Source organism: Etheostoma cragini, chromosome 8, assembly GCF_013103735.1.
Source record: "Etheostoma cragini isolate CJK2018 chromosome 8, CSU_Ecrag_1.0, whole genome shotgun sequence".
NCBI lineage: Eukaryota > Metazoa > Chordata > Actinopteri > Perciformes > Percidae > Etheostoma > Etheostoma cragini.
Window position 1 is genome coordinate 28,588,242 of NC_048414.1, and position 21,397 is coordinate 28,609,638.

Here is a 21,397-nt window from a genome sequence, read left to right on the forward strand (position 1 = left end):
GTAACATATGCAGTACCTTTATTGGTCACACACACACAGAGGATGAGAGACTATAACCGGTCCAAACTGTGAGCAAACAACACATAAGAGCAAGGATGCTACAAAGTTTCCTACAAGATGAATACACACTTGCAGTTCCACATGTGTCCCAGCAAAAGTTCCAAAAAATAGTTGGTTATGCAATATTTGCGCCCGATAGTCAGGGGTTATTTGGACTTTACACGTACAGTACTCATAAAAAAGCTATTTACATTGAGTTTTTTGAGCACACATTTTCCGATTCTACACATAAACATTTAATGCACGTTGAGATTTGTGTACACTTTGCAAAGGCTGTTATGAGTGCAAAGCTAAAAACACATTTACAGATCCTTGTACTCATTTACAAATATGAGTATGCACATATGAAATGAGATACAGGTTCACAACTCTCCACACACATTGCGACATACTTCCCTCACACCTCATGAGCCAGCTACACTCCCAATTGTTGGAATGTTCTGAACGAAAGAAGAAAAAACAGTTTAGGTTAGCCTGAGGCTACATTCACACTGCTACGTTTTGGTTTTTAAGTAGAGTTTTGAGCCAAAAAGCGAACTAGAACGGCCCAACCGCATGTCTCATCAACCTTCTCGTATACTGGGCATGGTCCGCCCGTTGCTGGTAGTTGCCATGGTTTCTTTAGTGGCTTAGTGTTAGACAACGAGACATTGTGACCGATTAGACCCAATTAGGAGGAGGAATGCTTGCGTCATTGTCGGTGTCTCCAAAGGTCTCTGTTTGCAGCCGTTGAGACTGTAACACAACCCCAGGATTCCAAAGCAAAACGGGTCAGAAGTGTTTCCTAATGTCTCGGAAACGCCAGAGCAGGCGGAATGAGAGGGGGAGACGCCAGAGGAGGGAGAATGAGAGGGGGAAACACCAGAGCAGGGAGAATGAGAGGGGTAAAAGCCAGAGAAGGGGGAATGAGAGGGAGAAACGCCTGAGCAGGGGGGAACGAGAGAGGGAAAGTCCAGAGTAGGGGGAATGAGCAGGGAGAATGAGCAGGGGGAAACATTCAAAATATAATCGTTTTTAAACCAAAGTGTAGCGGTGTAAATGTAGCCCGAGCTAGTACGCTGGTAGCAAGACTTGCTAACCAATACTTTCTATTGCTAACTACTCCACTACACCAGCTGAGAATTCAATGTTGCTTGCATTACATTAGAGGCTTTTAGTGCTGTAGGTTTGCAGTCCTGAGCCTGGGGGGGCAGTTGTGTTGTTGTTGTTGTTGTTGTTGCTCCTGTTGCAGTTCTCTTTACCCCCCGTAGAGGCCCTGCTTTCACGAACACAGATCTTTCCTTGCTCTTCCTTCAAGAACAGGTCTACCAAGAGAATCTTCTCCTTGTGGATCTGGAGGATGATGTCTTTAGGGATGTCCGGAATCAGCCAATCCACAATGTCGCTCATCAGCATCACAACATTCTGGTAGAGATAAATGGAATCCAATCATATACTTTCATTGTTTTCTCTAATTACAGCATTAGTCCGATGGTTTCTTTCTAACCAGAATGAAACTTAGGAAAAATAATAATAAAAAGAAATAACGTCACAAATGTTTTTCTCGCTTTGCCGGACCATCCTCCACAGCCAAGCGGAGGAGGGTCTGGTCAGTCCACACAGCATTCCGGAATGGGAGACAAACATGCTTTATTGGCATTTCTATAAACTTATCAGTAAAAATTGCCGGCGCAGAGCCACATTGACGCTGCAAAATAACTTTGGGATGGAAGTTGTTTTGATGGAACATGTGTACGTTCAGAAGTAGTTTTAGTCATCAACAGAAAACTCAGATTGGACAGATAGTCTAGCTAGCTGTCTGGATTTACCCTGCAGAGATCTGAGGACCAGGTAACCATAGTCCTCAGATGGGACAGATAGTCTAGCTAGCTGTCTGGATTTCACCCTGCAGAGATCTGAGGACCAGGTAACCATAGTCCTCAGATTGGACAGATAGTCTACTTGGCTGTCTGGATTTACCCTGCAGAGATCTGAGGACCAGGTAACCATAGTCCTCAGAAATCAGCCGCAGGTCAGAACGCCAACACAGAGACAGAGGACGGGGACGGACATCCATCAGAAAAAAAGGCACCGGAGCTCAGTTCCAGCAAACGGTTCTAATACACTATTTTATACTTTTCTGCATGTATCACTTTACCTGAAAGACAATGACAAAGGCTAGTCGGACCGCCAGCACTGTCCAGAATTCCTTTGATATCTCGTATGGAGTGGTTGACCAAGGGGGTTCTCTGTAGTCCTTATACCTTTAGAGACAAACAGAGATATTATTTTGGTTTAGTCTTCCATTCTTACTAGATTCTTACTATTTTTATTTTCCATATTTTAATATCCAGTATCTACAGAGGTAATTGCCCTTGGGGTGATTCTTAAAATCTGTCACAATTTGTCCAGGTTCAACTATTTCTGTGATGTCAGGAAGCATGCTGTTCTCATAGCGTTCATACGAATAGCTGATACACTGCAATTTGGATGTGTGCCACATATTTATTACGCTCAGAACTGCATTGACTGCTGTTGTATTAGACCGCGAAGATCTCACAAGGAATTGTTGTGAATAACCTCTTGTACGATATCCTACAAAACCGTTCTATGACAATTCCATGCAAGTAATTATTACAACACGTTTTCTGTCTTTGGTTTAATTTGATATAAATGAGGTTTGTTGACCATGAATTCCGAGAATTAGAATAAAACTTGTTATTAAACCAGCTCAGGGTTTTTTTTAAAGCGCCAAAATCTGAAAAAAGTGACAAATAAATCAGAAAAAGCAACAAAAACATTGGAAAAGCACAAAAAAATGTCATTTTAAATTTTGACCTGGAAGGACAAGTTAATAGTTAATGGGAAGACAACACGAGGGTTAAGAGAATCTGTCTAAGATTAAATAAAACACCCCAAAAATTAAATGAAAGTAATCATTAATTTGACCTGAAGAACGTAGTATGGAAATCATCCATGTTTTTTTGGGCAATTTGGTTGAAAGAAATCTATATTTCTGATACAAAATACTTTGAAACGGGTCAATTCAACCCAAGGACAACACAAGGGTTAAAGAGGCGTGGACATGCCACCGATACAGGAAATGACTCAGGGTTGACACGACTCGGTTCTAAACCGTCTCTGATTATATTAAGTAACACATTTCAAATGACAGTGGTGTATTGATGTTTAAAATGCTAAACAATTGTAAACTTGGATTGATTTCCACCTGCACATCTCAACAGTGTAGCCGAGGTACAACGGATCCATGGGTTCTTTGCCTTCCTGGAAGTGGCTGACATTAAAGTAGGACAGCGTATTGTTGACAAATCCATGCATGGAGCCATCAGGGCTGTACATGTACTGGTAGACCATTCGGGGGATGAAGTCTGAAGTGAAGGAGATGACAAATGCCTAGGAATTGTGGTTGGGTTGGGGAGGTGGTGGTAGGGGGGGACAGAAATGGGAGTTAGAATGTGTTAACAAGACAGTGCGGACTGTAACAACATACAGTGTCAAGTTGAAATGAAACAATCCATTGGATTGTAGTTGTTGAGTTGAAGTTCTCTTAAATACACCGTGCTGAGCAAATGGTGAGCATTCATGTATCATTTATGTCTCCACTACCCATATCTACTTGAATTACTAACATTACATTTTCATTCATTCATTTTGTCCCAGGACATGCATCTGGGTTCAGTATGCTTGAAACGAACTAACAAATTAGGTCAAATATTAGATATGAGGCAACTTATCTGGGAGCAACCCTTTTTCTGCTATCTCACAGCTCCTGTATTTATGCACTTTCTCGAATTATGTCATGGTTAATTCTTTAGTGTGTCATTAAAGTGTGTCACTGCATTGTTTAAAATCAAAGTGATGGAGTACAGCACTGGTTCCTCCAACCTTTTTGGTCAGGGGTATCCCCACAGCCCTGCAGATGAACTAACATACCCTTCATCTGTTCCCAAATGTATGTTCCAAATGAAGAACGTTATTCAATATATAAAAGTGGATATTGTTAAGTTTTTATTACAACTGAACTGTTAAGATTAAGCTTGGTTTGATCAGCAGACATAACAGGCTACTACTACTTGGAGTGAGGCTGAATACTTAACTACTAATAGTTTCTTTAGAACTTCCCAATTGTGCCATCACCACCCATCCGTTTTATCCAAACCCATTAGTCAGGTGTTACAGTCGACTTAATGTTAATATGGTTAGGGTTTGATTTCTAAATTATCTAATTACCGGGGTATTATATAGTAGTACAAGTACCCCTGGTTGGGAATCATTGGAGTACAGTACATGCATCACAATCAGTTATTACATCAATGTTTTACTTACATTTATGATGACGGCCACATTTGCTACCCCTCTTAGTAAGTTGTACCATATACCTGTAGACATAACATTACAATATGTATCAACTGCTGGAAGAAGTTTTCTAATGTGCAGTTTGTTGGTTGTCAGGAATGTATTTACAGAAACATTTACAGAAACCTGCATGCAATGTAGTTTTTATGCAACGTCTCCATTTATGCATTTTACACCTTTTTTTAAAAGACAAGGCAAGGTAGCTTTATTTGTATAGCACATTTCAGCAACAAGGCAAAAGTGCTTTACATGTAACATCAGAGAGCACTTAAAACAACAAAAACAATTATTTTTAAATTTAAAACATAAAATATGAGAATAAAAGTTATAGTGCAGTATGAGAAATTAACAATTATTAAAAGAAAGTCAGTATCAAAAAGAAAGGTCTTCAGCCTTGATTTAAAAGAACTGCAGTTTTCTGGGAGTTTGTTCTAGATATGAGGAGCATAAAAACTGAACGCTGCCCCCCCCCTGTTTAGTTCTGACTCTTGGGACGGAAAGCAGACCTGTCCCAGATGTCCTGAGAGGTCTGGGTGGTTAAAAACTAGAAAAAGCATTTTGAAATCAATTTTTTTGAAGGAAAGGAAGCCAGTGTAAGGACTTCTGAACTAAGGTGATCCACTTTCTTTTCTTAGTGAGGACTCTAGTGAAACGTTCTGAATCAGCTGCAGCTGTCTGATTGATATTTTAAAGACAAAGATACCATCACAGGAAAATCTAGATATAGTCATGGACAAGTTTTTCCAAATCCTGTTGATGCATAAAACCTTTAACCCCTGATATATTTTTAGGTGATAATAGGCTGACTTTTTATTTGTCCTAATGTGGCTGTTGAAATTCAGGTCAGAGTCCATTACTAAACCGAGATTTCTGGTATTGTCTGTGGTTTTTAACATTGTCGTTTGAAGTTGTACGTTGACTTTTATTCGTCCCTCTTTTGCTCCAAAAACAACCACCTTAGCTTTTTCCTTGTTCAATTTGAAAAAGTGCTGGCACATCCAGTCATTAAGTTGTTCAATGCACTTACTCACTTTTTGTTTTGGACTATAGTCCCCTGGCGATAAGGTTATGTAAATTTGTGTGCCATCTGCATAACTATAGTGATTTATTTTTTTGTTTTACATAATCTGAGCCAGTGGAAGCATGTGGATGTTAAACAGAAGAGGTCCCAGACTGGAGCCTTGGGGAACTCCACATCAGATTTTTCTTACCAGAGACAGCTTTGCCCTTAGTGGCAGCAATGGCATCAAAAACATTTTTAATTTTACAATTGAAATGATCTACAAGCCCATTGACTGAGACCTAAAAAAGTGTGTTAAGGAAAATGTTCCTCTGGTATTTTCAGTGATACACCGTTTTCTGATTACCTTTGTTTGGACACTTTTATGCACAGAAATAGTGCCATTAAAGAAAACAAGAATGATCAGAGAGAGCAACGACAGTCACCACAACCTTGGACCTGTTCAGTGTGCCCCTTATTGTGTGTGGGCTCCGTCACATGTTGAGTCAGTCCATAGTTCTCAAAGAGAACTGTAGAGAATGCAGATGAAAGCCATTTGAAAGCTGGCTGAATCGCTCAACTTCTCTTTTGATTGGCAGTAGAGGGCCACTGATAAACACCACGTTCAGAGAGCTGACTGTGTTCCTTGAAGTCCAGTGACCTGTGACCCTATATGCAGTATAATGTTCTCCACATGTTCTCGCCATTTTGGTGTTATTACTAAACAGGATTTTTTACATCTTGTTAGCTTTCCCTGTAACTTTTTACTTTTTGAATTGCTCTCAGTCCTTACCCCGCTGTGTGTTGATGAGATGCAAACCAAGTCATCAGCCAGAGATCCAGGGTCCTACAGCAGTGCAGCAAATTCAGTTATTCAGTTGTGCACCCGGTTATTGTTGTTGGAGAATTTTGTTACAAATTCTCCATTTTGCAACTGTCCATGGCTGTGTCATACTAAGTACAGGAGTTGAAGAAGAGCTCTGTCTGGATGAGAATGCTGGTCAGCCGGTCATATCACAGACTTTTTACTAGTCATCCAGAGAGAAGGGAGTGTCTTGCTGCTAATTAGCTTTAGCCAAGTGCCATGTTTCCAGTCACTGTAAGACAGGCTTGTGCTATTGGTAGGCCACGCTCACGCAGTACTGAGGAGGTCATAAAAATATTGATGTATAGCAGTATCCATGGCAATAGCTATGGCGATAAAAAATGTATAGTCCAGTGATTTACAAGTATCCAGGAGCCGCTGTTCATAGTTTCTCACAGAGGAAAAGCAAGATTATCAGCAGAAATATGCAAGCGGAGGCAGGAGCAAGCAGCAAAGCATCTGTAAGAAGGCAGAAAGTAAGCTATAGTATGTTTGAATACAACCCACCAATGTCTTTGGCTCTTGCTGCCACTGGTCTTCGCAACTCTGTCACAAATTTCTTAGCGTCAAGTCGTATTTCAATGATGTTGTTGAGCAGAGCAAAGAGCGGAGCCAGGGGGAAGGATGCCACGAACAATGTCACAAAACCAAACTGGATGACTGGACAAAGAAGAAGAGAGAACAATATATTACAAAGTCATCACAACTAACCGTCAGACTTATATCTGTGATTGTGGATTATCAGTATATGCATCTACTACTACTAGTGTAAAGTAGTCTTACTCGAGTACACTTGTATCATCATCTACGGAACACTTGTTTTTGTTGTCACTACAGTGTAGAACAGCGCACCAATTGCAAGACTCCAAGCCCGTACAACAGAGTCATTTTGTCATTTTGAAGACAAGGATAAGAACGAACTCTCGCCTGCCTTCCTGCTTTATTACCTATGATCGTGCTGTTCAGAGGATAAAATCAGTGCATGCTGCCTGCACATGTAGATTTGATAAAGACAAGCAGCTTTGAGAAATTCCTTTGCAACTCTACTTAATGAGGGCTGGTCACATTAAACAAGATTTGATTTTTACACCTGATGTAACTCTACATATGAACCGTACACAAGAGCTCCTTATTAATTGGACTTTGGGCTCATGTGTTTGCCAGTGTATAAATAAACACAGCTGTTTGAGGGTCAGGCCCCTCAAATCCTGTACTACATACTGAGTAGTTTTACTTTGTAAAAGCTTTGAGTAGTCGGTAAGACTATAAAAGCGCTACATAAGAACCGTTCCCTGACGCTCTTTCCCATCAACTTCCGGAACAAAGCATACACAGAACACAACACAGTTTTACAGCTTTTTCAGCACTGACAGGATGCAGTTAGCAGAGTGCCTGAGTAACGCCATTGCAACAACTACACCAATGTGGGTGTGAAGTTGGATGGAGAGATGTCTCTGCTAGATATGTGTTACTTAAAAGGGAAGGTACTGGTAGTTCAAACACACTGGGTTGAAGCCTGACCAGATCAATTTTTCTACGTGATCCCACAATTCTTCCTCCGTCTCGTGATAGTGTGAGAATCCAGCTGTGGTGCAAGGTTACCTTAGAACTTTGAACAACATTTACATGATATGATGACTTATAATTCCGATTTATTCAGACTAATCTCGGGCCGTGCTGAGGACACAGAGTGTGGTACTGACTCATTTCCATATATTCAGGTGTTAACCCAGCAAATGGTTCCAGGAAGTGGTCAGCTTCATATCTCTGCAGCTTCTTCTGTCTTTCTTCTTCTTGAAAAGCCCCTTGCTTTGAGCGAATGTAGCGAATCAGCTTCTTCAGCTTGCTGAGGAATACACATACACACACACACACACACACACACAGGCCTTGAGTTTGACACATGTGCTCTACAACAAGCACACCATACAATAATAATATTACTGATATTCACATCCCATCTAACGTGTTCCTTTGTTATGCTTTGCAACCTAATTACCTATTTTTCTTTGTCTGATCTTTTAAACTTAGGCATCTCTTATTTTTAGGCATGGCCAAAGAGCCTGGTCATGACGATATGGGGGCTTGTCCGGGATACAAATGTGAGAGATGCACAACTTTAAAGAATCAAACAAACTAATTTATTTAACAACAGTAGTTAAGTTGCAAAGCCTAATGTCAATGTGATTTCTGATGATAAACAACTTTAAAGTTAAAGTGATACTACTACTACTCACGGTACTCCAATCTCGAAAAGATTGTTCTGAATGAGCTGCTTTCCCAACATGGTGATACTCAGCTGGATACACAGCTCCATCAGACAGCCTCCATGAGTACACTGTAAAACAGTCCAAAACTACACTGAAAAGGCATTTTAACAAGTAGGCCTAATGCACAATGACAAAATATGTGTAAGGGTTTAAAGGATTGTTAATCGTAGTAATGACAGCACTTGGCTATGCGCTGACTTCTGTTCTGAAACAAATTCTTAACCCAAGTACCACTTAGCTATTCCAGAACCAATGGGAAGAGCTAAGTAAGTGAACTTTAAGTTTAAAAGGTTTTTTTCCACAGTATTTTGAGTATGATCTAAATCCGCTTGTTGGGAACAAATTAGGTTTTCTATTTAATGTGCACAGGAAGTCTAAAAGTACTGCTCCCACTACCTCACCTTGATCCTAACAACTTCATGGTTATTTAGTTGTCATATGGTTTCATCCTTTGATGGATCTTCAGTTGTAGGGGAAAATTGACAGATAACAAACTAATTTAGAATTTCTTATGAATGTGGTAATTCTTCTTGTGTATTATTCTTAAATGAATGATGACCATTAAAGAGGACGTGTGAAAGACTCGTTTTGTCAGTGCTTTTGCACATTCTGGGGCTGTATTTTAGAAACTTCTTAACTTGCAGATGTTTGGTAACCATGTTATTAGGCTATGACCTTATTTAGGAGAAACAACAGCAAAGATTAACTGTTCCTAAGTCCATGTTCCTATCTTAACGTAGTGTCTGATATCTGGGAATCTTGACTGGAAATGATGGAGGAGACTGCACACATGACAAGTCCAAGAAGTTTAGATTAAATTCAGCTTTATTCAGTTATTGAACAAGGAAGATAACTGGGGGTACACACACACGTACATGTGTGTACCCAAAGTGTCTCTGTGAACATCAGAAGAACTCTTCTTTTATAGTTTTCTTCTTGTCCTCACACATGTCAGTTTATCTTTTTCTGTGGTACAGTGTTACCTTCAAACCGCTTGTTTTAAATATTCCACAGGTTGGTCACCACGGTAGGAGTGAACAAAGTTGAGTACAATGTACACATGATAATAAAGTACAAGTACCTATTACTGAGTCAAATCAGTGTAAACCTTACCTCTTCCATTCTGTAGGATTCAAACACATACAGGTAGCTGCCAGGTCTGCCTACCAGTCTAGAAGGAGGAAAAAAATGAATAGAGATATAATGGTCTTCACCTTTACACATTTATTAATCATTTTTGAAATTTATTAAAATGATGTGGTTAAACATAAGAATGAAAAAACAAAGTAGATGAAAGCCACAAAATGGCACTTTAAAATTCAATGAAGTCACTAACCTTCCCCTGAAAAAAGCAATGTAGATGATGGGGGTGAACGCATTGACAAACTTGAGAATAAAGGTCTTGAAGATTAGTCGTTCCTCAAAGCTCTTGTCTGTCTTAGGAACCTCTAAAAATGAACGGACACTTTCATTAGATTTATTTTTGGAAAACATGGGGGGAAGAGGATCCTAAACCAAGCTTTCAGAGGAGCTGCAGAAAGTGCACCGATGTCGGGAAGAGTTTCCTGAACATCGCCATGCTTTATTTTAATGTAATAGTAGACCATCATCTTTCAAAATGAATAAAGGGAGTTCCTTTGCAACTTTTCAAAATTGTTAATGTTTCAACATGAACCCACATATTTTTAGCAAATATAAATCAGCCTATTTGTGAAGACAAAACATGAATGATAGGCTGACTGGCCCATAGGTGAGGCAGTCACCAAGGTAGTCCTCCGTAGATACAGTTCACTAAGGATTCCCTGTTACATGTATGTTTAACACTAAAACATGTGTTATCATGCCAACAACTGTTTTTATCTTAGTTTTCTATGCACTTAAAAGGTATGTATGAAGGCTTTAGGCTTGTACTTCAGGCCCAGTTTAATATGCAACTTAATTTCATGAAATATATAAAAGGGGATCCCTGCTCCGTCTTTCTCTCAGATAAGGGATCATTGGTTTAAAAAATGTTGAAGACCCCTGGTGTACAAAGTAATAATTCTGCAGGCCACACTGCAAATTCCTGTATTAACCAGAGTAATAATTTATCAAGTGACAGCAGAGGAGTTGGGTATTGTTGTTTTTAATCAATGTAGATGAAGATGACTGTAATAACAGAGCTGTAGTTAACTGCCTGAGCCAGTTATAACCTACCTAACACAGTGAGCCAGCGTGCCACAGCTCCGTACACCTCATCCAGTATGAGGATGACCACCAGGTTGATGATGGCTGCAGTGGTTTTAACCGTCAGCTGAACATGGCTACGGGTGACCGGATTGGAGCTCATGTGAAGAGCGGCTTTGGTGGAGATCCGGTAGAGGATCACACCAAAGACAATGGCAAACGTAACACCAATCTGACATTTAAAAAAGGTTTTCAAACATTTATAAACAGAATAAGTGATGTGACAGTCATTCCAAAACCTTTCTGGAAATCATCATTCATTTACAATATGCAGGGTATAGGGTTCTTCTTACCATTAATAGCATCATGACAACATTAGTCATGTAGGCTGGGAGGCGGTCTTGACATGTGAGCTTTTCAATCTAAAAAACAAATCATATTAGTCACCTTAATTGCAATACGCAATTGTAGTAAAGTGCAATGTACCTGTAGATGTGTATATGAAGTGTTGAACAGACACTTAAAGCAGAAACATGTCAGTGTCTCACCAGAAAACCTCCCAGAAGTAGCGTAGCTTCAATTCCAGTAGAACTGAATGCAAATCAAAATCCTGATGGAAACCTGATTCTTGAACTCCTAGTACCGGTCAGAGCTGTAGTACTTGAGTATGGACTAGGACTCGAGTCCGACTCTAGAGGTTTTTCTATGTTCTCGGACTTGTCTTGGACTCGTTGGTATTTGGACTCAAACTGGTCTCGGACTCGGCCATTGGACTCGACACATGTTCTAGCTGGTCTGGACCGAGTCCAGCAATATATGCTTTTGTTCTAAAGTAACTTCCTCCTTCAAAGTAAAAGCATTGTTTATGTGACTGGCTGCATTGTACAATAAGGACATATGATCATCAGCCATCAATCATTTTCAGGATTCCTTGACTGTCTCTCATTACTAATTTGTTCAAGTTTAAACTAGTATTTTACTGTTTTATTTTTGATGTAAAGGATAAATATCTGTGAATTATGATGCATTTGCAAGCATTTTGATGTGTGAAAACAATTGGATTTTCTTTAAAAAAAGGGAAATGTTATATTTATTCACAGTTACAGGTTTTCAGGGTTGACTTACCATAGACAGGTTAATCCCTAGTCTATTTTTGGAAATTTTTTAATTGTTCATGTTTTTTTTATAAATAATGAAAAAATCTGTCAAATAAAACATAATAATTCTGTAAAATTTTAGTTTTCATTACCTTTTCCTGCTTAACCTTTACAAGGCCAAAGGAGGCTGAAGCCTATCCCAGATATACTATATATTGATTGGATACATACAGCCCAGTTACTACTAAATACTATCTGTACTACCCCATTTGTGAACTAATGTCGGGGTGAGAAAAAACGTAAAGGCTGTACAAAAGGTGAATGAACTTCTACTACATAGAACTTGAAAGATGTGTAGAGCCTACCGTTTAATTACCTTGTGATGTGATTTTTTATCTTTGCTCAAAGACTTCTGCATGACCCGGAACTCATATTCCGCCCTAGGGTGGTCCTGTGATGGTGACACAAAAGAAATGAAATGACAGAGAGTGAAACACAAGTGGGTGCCAGATAGATGTGAGCCCATGGTACATGAGGATATGGTGTCTTAGAGCGGTTTTAAAAAAGGAATTGAAATAAAATACACCAGTCACAACACACATGTGATGTGCCAGACCACATTATTTAAAGTGCTTATATTATGCTTTTTGACTTTTCCCTTTCCTTTAAATGTGTTATGTATCTTTTTTTTGCATGTAATAGGTTTACAAATTTAAAAAATGGCCATCAGAGCCACTCGCAAAGCCAAAAGACAAAGCTCTGAGGGAAGAGGACACGTGGAGACCTAATTGTCATGCTTTGAGCTGGAAGCTTCCACCCCTCCTACCCAGCCAAAGTACCTGGGCATGGGTGCCCCCATCCTGTCATTTTGGAGCCAGTGTCTGCACAGTAGTTATTGGACGCTATAGCTGCAGTCTCAGAGTCCCTGCAGTCTCAGAGTCCCACCCACACTGCCCCCCAAGAACTGCGAGTCAATCACAGCTGTCAATCCTGAAGTTTAACTGCATTTTTATAGCATCAAATAAATAATAAAAACCAAACTATTCAGAAAAAAATTAACACTTGAATAATATCAGCATGACAGTAACCATTTGGGGAAACATCTGTTTGGGGGGTTATAACTTCTACTGCAGCCAGACACCATGGAGTGATCCAGATGTTTTGGCTTCACTTATACAGTCTATAGAGAAACCCCTGCTTCCTACCCCGAGCAGGGGGCAGATGTTTTCTCGGACAGGTTAAGGGATGTAAAACCGGTAGACACGCCACGTCCATACTCACCATCTGAACCGCTGGAAGTGTTATGACACCAAACAGATTTTAAAGGAACATTGTGTAAGAAAGAGAGATGAACACTCAGACTAAAACAGACCAGAAGAAAAAAAGCTAAAATGAAAGAAGGGAAAGACCAGGAATTAATCATAGAGAGAGAGAGAGGAAGCATTCTCATATTGGAAAGGTTGATAGCAGCAGTTTATGGAGCCTGGGAGTGGGATGTTTCTGAAATGAAGAATGTTCTAAAACTCTTCATATTCTTATTCTAAGAAAGGTGGTGTTACTGGTAAAGGAATACAAGTATCAAATGAATTTTATGCGGACAAGTCAATGTGTTTGCACAATTTCCAACAAAAAGTAAAAATCTTTTTTTGACTTGGTCAGAGTGTGTGATTCCTGGTTGGAGTTTGTGTTGTTTGTATCAGACAGAAATATGTTTTAAGATGATCCTAATTGCCTTATTGTCTCCATCTCCTGTGGTAGTAAATGGTTTCTGGCATCCATCCCAGGCTCCACTTTGTGTGACTGTCAGAGAGAGAAGCAACACTTAGCAGACATGAAGTCCTTTCCTTTCTAATATGATCTCTCACACCTGGAGTGCTTAATAACAATTTTTATTTCACATTTTATTTATTTACATATAATTGCTTGGTGGAATTTGGACTGTCCTGTGTGTCTTGCACACATACCACCAGAGATGGGCAGTATTTCAACTAAATATATCTCAAATACAGTTTGTAGAGAATTTTGAACTTTGCTTCTCTTTCTTATATACTATTTAGCACTGCAATACGCAGGGCTTCAATGTCACTGTTGTATGTCTTTTGCAATTGTTCACTTCGTTGCCTGTAAAGTTCAATTGGTTGCTTAAGTGCCTACATAGTTCTCCTTAGCTGCATATAGTGTCTCTGTTCCAACCTGTGCCGATGCAGATGCCCGCCCACCAAGAGCCCGGGTCTGTCCTACGGTTCAGTTTGTCTAGATTTTGAATTGGTTTTTTTTAAAGGCTACAATTGATTAATGAAATGATTTAGTTAACTGTTTTGCCGTGTGAGTAGAAATCATGCAGAAATCATTTATAGTAACACACATAAATCGTGTGTGATGTGTTATGTTCTGCGGTTGGCAGTAGCAGCAGCAGGAGGAAGACTGCAAGAGGAAGGAGAGGAGATTATCTAGAAAAAGGAATTCATCCAAACCTTGAGAGCTTCCTGTGAAAAATAAACCGAGAAAGAGAGAGAGAGTAAGAGAGAGACAAAGGTGGGAATGTTAGTAAAAACAGCCAAGTTAACTTCAAATTATTACATTGATATCACACATGTTTTACTGTGTTGAAGAGAAATGTTAATTTTTTGAAAATGCTAAAGATTAAAGACGATCACAAATAGTCAATACACATCACAACACACATCTAGTCAGTTAGAAGGTTATTGCCTGACTGGATAGTCTTTTAACTTGGTGACCTGGCTTCCAATTTGAACAGTTTTTTTCCTGATTACCATTCCGGTGCATATCCACACCACAGACTTTCCCTAGTAAGTGTTTAAAGGTGTACAGAGTATACAGAGAACAGGTTTTTGCTGCCCCCGTACAAAAAGATAGACAAGCAGTCAGCTGGTCAGACGGGTTAGTCAAATTTATTTGGGTGGAGAAAACACAGGCGAATGGGACCAGGTCTACATCCACCACTTTACACTTCTGGGATTGCTCCAGACTGGACTAGCCTGACCCTCCTCTGCAGCACTGTGGGGGAAGGTCTTGCAAAGCTAGACTACAGTGACCATAACGGTGACAGCCGACCAGATTTGGTACAGAGGTTATGGCCACATGTGTACCCATTTTAAAAAAAATTACAGGAAAAGTGGACCAATTTGCACAAAATCTATTAACATATTAATTTATCTTAAAATCTGACACATGCCCCAGATCACAAATGATTCCATATTCCACATCTAACTATTACTATTGGCGATATAACTCATTAATTTAACCAAGACAAACAACTCGCTTTTGAAAAAAAATGCCTAAAAGTGACAGCAGTGTAAATATGTTGATAACCTAAAAAGAACTTATTATTATGAGGTTGAATGTACATTTCTGGTTTTCTAGTTATGTTATCTGGGCACCACTCACCTCCTCGTCTTCAAATCCAGTCAGGTCCCATTCATGGTTCAGTCTCATCTGCCTCCTCTTCCAATGCTCCATGAACATGGCAGCTATAAACCAGAATATAATAAGACAAATACGCAAAGGCACTCAGACACTCAAATGTATTACGAGTCTAATTCATGCTCACAGTTAAAAAACGGAATAAAAAGACGAATTTATATCAGTTTTAAACATGCAAAGTTACACTTTTCCTCACGCTTCCACTTTAAATCTTTAGCTCTTGGGTTACCAGGTGCATTGGGTTCATTTCCCGGAAGAAGTTAAGAGGAAAACACAAGACTTAGACCCAGAAAACGGGTGTTAGTGTCCCCAAAGGTACTACTCATGGGGACTGGTGTTTTAACCCAAACCACTATCTTTTCTTCTCATCTTAACCGTTGTTTTTTTGCCTCAACTTAACTGTCGTCACTGCCTGATGCTCTCCTTTTGTTTCCTAAACTCAACTGCAACGGCCGCTAAGAGGGCCGCCACCCCGCAGTGCCCTGGACTCCCCCCCCCTTTTCTCGGCTAATTTTAACTGTTAAGACCAGTAAACTCTCCAGGTAGAAACTGTGGTTGGCGTCTAGGTGTAAATCTCCCTTCTTCTTTAACCACTAGCCCAGTCCAGACCAAAGATTTGCTATTTGCAAGTGGAAACTTTTTGCGACCTAACTTCAGACTTCCTTGCTTTTTGTAGCTAAATTTATAATTTGTTGTGTCTAAATATGAATGTGGACGTTAGTGATAGTGAGATGCCTGCTACAGCTACATTTCTAGTGATGATGAGTTTGTAACAGAAATGAAATGGATTATTGATCGCGACACCATCAGCTGGTTGGAGTGGAGCTGAGAATGTTTCTCTGCAGCATTCTAAAATGGTTTTGTCTCGATGTCAGATGTTTGTATTCTTCCGGTTTTGGCACGATGGAAATGTCATCATACTATTAGAATTCCCCAGGCAGCAAGCTGCAATATTCACACGCAGGCTCAATCGAACATTACACAGACCCTAGAGCAGCAGGGTGACGACCGTCCAGCTGGTTCAGACATTTGTGTTTCCACAAACAGCCCCTCTGGGTAATGTTGGGATAAGTTTAGAGTTGCGGTGCATGTGTGAAAGAGGCTTAAGTGATATCAAGTGTTAGCGTAACATTAGCTAACTTTTTTTTATCACAGGTTACCTTAGAAACCACCCAGTTCACGACTGAATATTCCCTGTGTGGGAAAATCCTCCAGTGACATCTCAGCTGGCAAAATGTGATAGTATGTATGCATTATTGGGCGAGCTAATGTGTGTTCACCCACCCCACAGAGCCATGAATATAGAGAAGAAAACGGTGGCAGGGTTGTCGAACAGGTGGCTGGCCCGGGCCGTTGCACAGGCGGTGCTGAGTTTCCAGTAGCTGCACACTTTGTCACACAGAGGACACATGGTGATGTTGTTCTTTGGATGGCAGATCTCCATGCTGGAAAACAACAGACGCACACACACACACACTCACTCATCAAGCCCACCCCAACACCAATGTACACAAGCATACTTGTAGATTTCTGGAGGGATCTAGGGGATGTGTACCCCCATCCCCAATATATAGAAAATGTATATTTGTCCTCCTTAAAAAAGATATAAGACAACCCACACCCCAAAAGAGAAAAACATTGTTCAGAGGGCTCAAAACTGTCTAACATACTAACAGCTTAAATTTGTTGGGCTACTTCTTAGAATACTGTATGTCTGAACTTCATTACGGATATTTGATGATCAAACACCTACCAAACAAACAAATACCTGTTTAGTCAAATTTACGGACCCTGCCCCACTTTTAAAATATATGTTGTCCAACAATATCAGTTTTAGGAATAGAAGGAGGACCCCCCCAGACAATGGTTCTAATGTGAAACAACGAACAGACGAACAGTCAAACAACTAATGAACACATTGGGCCTATTGTGACACAGACAGACAGGGGGTCTGGTTTGTCTTACTGTGGGGTTCAGAGTCCGGTTGAGACTCTGACAATAACCCTTGCGCTGAGCGTGTGTGGTGTGCGTCTGCATTGAGTGTGTGCCGGCAGCATGTGTCATAATATCCGGGGGGATGATGAGAAGCAGGTTGAGGAAGGACAGGAAGCCCTGGTTCCAACTAATTCATCAAAACCTCTTCCTGGCTCTATTTCATTCGTCCTCTCTCATTTCTCCATTGATTTGTTTTAGCTCTAACTTAAACAGTTTACATTAGCAAGTCATTATGTCCATTACTGAGTCCTAATATTTTATTTGTCGCACTTGTCGTCCTTGTGTATTCTGGAGTGTGGTCTAGACCTACTCTATCTGTAAAGTGTCTTGAGATAACTCTTGTTGTAATTTGATAATTGGTAATTTGACTATAAATAAAATTGAATTGAATTGAATTTACTGGTCCCCACTGGACTTCTCTAGCAAGCTTTGTCTTTAAGCTTTTTGAGAAGCTTATTTCTTTATAATGTGCTCTAGCTTTCCCAACATTTTAGAAACAGATATGGTAATAAGAATGGTCCAAAATTATGTGGAAATGCATTTTCTTGATGGAGGACCCCTAAATCCCCTTCAACGTCTTCTACAGACCTAAGGAAAACACTAATCTACCTCAAAGAATGGTCTTACCTTTTGGAAAAAACTCTTATTGGATTTTGATCAATCTCATTGCTGCGCGTTGCAAACAGAGTCTAATCTTCTGGCAGCAAGGCTACAATCCCAGTGACATTTTATATTTTAAACCTACACGGCAACTCTTAAAAAACAATTGTGGTTTAACCAATGTGGTGGAGTAACTAGAAGACAAGGGGGAGAATAAGGTAACATCAGGTAACTCCCGGGTCACGGGTCATGGGACGAGAACATCTTTTCGGCCATGCTCCATCACTAAACCTGTCCTGTGGTCAAATATGAATTTTTGTGTGTCTCAAGAGATTTAGGGCGTCTTGGCACCTGCATGATAAAGGAATGTTGTGTTCAAGGACTTTCTTCTTTGGAAGTCAGCGGAACCTAGGCTGGAGGGCCACACACACTGGACTTACAAACAAGATTTAGGTGAGCATCTATGTTTGAGGAGCATATATTAGGGCGACCATTAGTCTCGCATTGGCTTTTATGGCAATGAGTATAACGATGCGCTGTAGGTGGTCAGTGAAGCCTCAGTCCGGCATTGCCAGACCTATCCCCCTAGGGCTTAGGAGCAATGTCTGGCTATACTCCACAGAAATTCTGGGATAGGACAAAAAATCAAACAGTCTGTGTTTCTTTAAACCAATCACAACCAATAATTAATTGGCGACTCCTGACAAACCCCAAACTCCCGTTTTTATATTTCTGCTTTATGGATAAAAAAAAAAAGATCCAACATGTTAAACGGTCAGCTTCACACGCGCTGGTAGGGGTATTTTTCCCCTTTGGACCGAGCCAGTATTGCTGTTTACCCCTGCTGACAGTCTGTATGCTAAGCTAGACTAAGCAAGGTCTGACTCCAGCTGCTGTTACACAGACGTGAGACTGAAAGCCTTCGTATGAACTCGCTCTTAGAAAGAAAGGTAGCCACAAAAGTGTGTGTATGTGTGTGTGTGTGTGTGTGTGTGTTTGTGTTTACCTTGGTATGTTGTCATCGACTGTTGCACATCCATACAGGAACACAATGACTCCCACTACAGAGGCAGGAATCAACATCTGGGTATACAGACCCAACCAGGCAAAGTACAGACCAATCTTCTCGCCAAAATACTTCCTAAAACCACAAAAAGACACAAATCGTTTAGATTTTTAAGACAAAAATACCTTGTCGGTATTCTTTTTGGTATGACATGGAAATCTAAGCTGTACTTTATGCTTGACCAGGGTTATCAAATCTTAAAGTAAAATGTAAGCACAGATTCATAATAAAAACAAAAAGTATTGTAGAAATACTTTGTTGACAAAATGTGAATGTGCTTGTGGCAAAAGAGCTGTCATTGATGAAGGGGTTAAAAGTACTGTGGGTGACCTTTGATGCACAAAAAACATAAGCATAAAGTCATAAAAATAGTTTAGGCTGTCCTGGCATGGAGGTGCGTGGTTTGAAGGTTGCGAGAACAGAATAGGAATGGGGGACCGAGGCCCCGACCTTGGTGTGTGTATGTGTGTGTGTGTGTGTGTGTGTGTGTGTGTGTGTGTGTGTGTGTGTGTGTGTGTGTGTGTACGATAACAGTTTTTGTCTAAAAAAACAAGACATCTACCTATGATGAGAGGATAAAAGCTTGAGGGAGAAAACAGATAAGAGTTCCTTTTCAGTCAAGATCTTGGTGGACCAGCTCTGACTTAAAGTTAGATTCTTAGAACTTCGATGCTGTTTGTGAACCCACAGCTGTGTTGTACTCTTTGTCTCAGATTGATCCTTGTGTTATGGTAAACTTGATGAAAGAAGGCGTGGGAATGAACAGATTGGAGTCAGACTTGACAGGCCTTAGAGCCTTATTTTAGACATACTTCCTTCTACAGCTATCCTCTACCAAACCTCCCTGTGTACCTGTGTACTTTGTGCGTCGCTTGAGGATTCAAAAGTGTATCCAACGGGGGACAAATCAATGCTGATCAACCTTGGCCAATACTGAAATGGCTTTCTTGTGAATTACGATCTTGATTAAGAAGTTCTAACTGCATTGAAACACAACATCTACATCCTACGTATAAATGCTCCGTTCATAATACAATCCACACTTTTTCAAGAAGAATATCCATAAGGAAAGATGTTCACATTGTTGAAGGGCTTAATTGCATTTTGTGAACACACCAGGCAGTTGTTAACATCTTGTACACTTTTCCAAGTGCAGAATAGCTTTGTTGTAAGCCTGTTTGTAACGTGATCCTTGTTGTTGAAGCGAGGGGGGCCACGCTGGTGGGACAGATCGGTATTGCGGTCAGTATGTGCACTAGAAGTGATTCCAAAGTTACTAGTGCAACCATTTTCTGGATGCCTTTTGGGTCAAAGGGGCAAAAGTTTACAGATGTTTTAGTTTTTCTCAACTTTTCCCTGTAGTGGTTTTTAGCACCTTTTAAATCTCTGTAGCTCAGCATGCAGCGCCGGACTGAAACTCCGCGTCCCATTCAAAGTGAACAAAAGAACACTCTTAGCTTCAGAGTATGCATCTGTAAATGGCCCCTTAGCGTTCACTTGACTCACACAACCAACATTTGATGGGAAAGTGTGATATGGCCATGATTTGCAAAACAAATGTGTAACATAAAGGTTTATGTAACAACTGTGCTCATAATTGTTTTTGTTGATGCAAAAGTACAACATAGAGAAAATGTGCTTACCTCTGACTAATTTAGCTGTGACATCACAAAAAATCTGTCAACGCCCTTGGCATTCTAGGTATTTCTAAGTAAAATATTCTTCCACACAGCACCCACTCAGCACTGTTAATTATGGACACAGTCTAAATATGACACAGCACAAATTGAATCTGTACAAATCAAGGATGACCAGAGTTGTTAACATACAAGATTGGCAGTAAATGATATTCCTAAAGAGATATGTCCTTACCGCACAAGTCCGATGGGCTGGTACTTGTAGAAGACACTGTAGTTTGCCCACTCGTCATTCAAAAGCTAAGGAAGACATTCAACAGTATTTTGTTGAATTGTTTGTACAATTTGATCATACCTTTAGCCTTTCTACTGCCATATTTGTCTTTGATACAATGGTTGTGTAGAGTTCTAGCTCAGAAAAAGCCAGTAAGTAAACTTTTGAGTTGGGATTAGTTTTTTACAAAAAGAGAAAAGAACAGAGGCTACTTTCGTGTGGAGCAACATAATGGGAAATTCCATGCATGTTAAACCAGAAATACATTTATAGTGTATATGTGGACGCCAGCAGCAGGCGTTTCACATGGGTTACATAGCAAGAGAGAACAAACATTACACCGACTGGCACACATTTAGGATGTTGTTAGGATGTTGTTCAAGCTCACCCAATTTTTCGTTTGTGCTCCAAAGTTGAAGTGTTGACATATTTTGTGGTCCTGGTGTGTGTATCTCAACTGTATGTGGACTCTACATGCGCTAAGCTGGACATGTGAATGCAAAACATGAAACAACATATCTGTGAAGACTTGTCACCAGCTTTGACGCGTTTAGAAAACTCTCTGAC

At 40.1% G+C, this 21,397-nt stretch overlaps 1 protein-coding gene across 2 annotated transcripts in view; it reads right to left on the reverse strand.

Annotated features, from left to right (window-relative positions):
- Positions 1-565: 565 nt before the first annotated feature.
- Positions 566-21,397, reverse strand: part of LOC117948742 (anoctamin-1-like) — a 34,089-nt gene continuing 13,257 nt past the window's right edge. Inside the window, exons 9-25 of one of the 2 annotated variants that reach the window (XM_034878556.1) lie at positions 20,792-20,856; positions 18,860-18,994; positions 16,543-16,703; positions 15,223-15,305; positions 14,289-14,300; positions 12,191-12,265; positions 11,071-11,139; positions 10,748-10,949; positions 9,888-9,999; positions 9,665-9,722; positions 8,519-8,619; positions 7,985-8,127; positions 6,789-6,941; positions 4,387-4,439; positions 3,269-3,453; positions 2,198-2,303; positions 566-1,464 (exon numbers count right to left, since the gene is read on the reverse strand). In XM_034878556.1, the coding sequence (XP_034734447.1) occupies positions 1,204-1,464; positions 2,198-2,303; positions 3,269-3,453; positions 4,387-4,439; positions 6,789-6,941; positions 7,985-8,127; positions 8,519-8,619; positions 9,665-9,722; positions 9,888-9,999; positions 10,748-10,949; positions 11,071-11,139; positions 12,191-12,265; positions 14,289-14,300; positions 15,223-15,305; positions 16,543-16,703; positions 18,860-18,994; positions 20,792-20,856 (1,974 nt within the window). In that variant the 3' untranslated portion in view covers positions 566-1,203. The remainder of the gene's footprint in view (positions 1,465-2,197; positions 2,304-3,268; positions 3,454-4,386; positions 4,440-6,788; positions 6,942-7,984; positions 8,128-8,518; positions 8,620-9,664; positions 9,723-9,887; positions 10,000-10,747; positions 10,950-11,070; positions 11,140-12,190; positions 12,266-14,288; positions 14,301-15,222; positions 15,306-16,542; positions 16,704-18,859; positions 18,995-20,791; positions 20,857-21,397) is intronic. The other variant, XM_034878557.1, reaches the window with a different exon arrangement.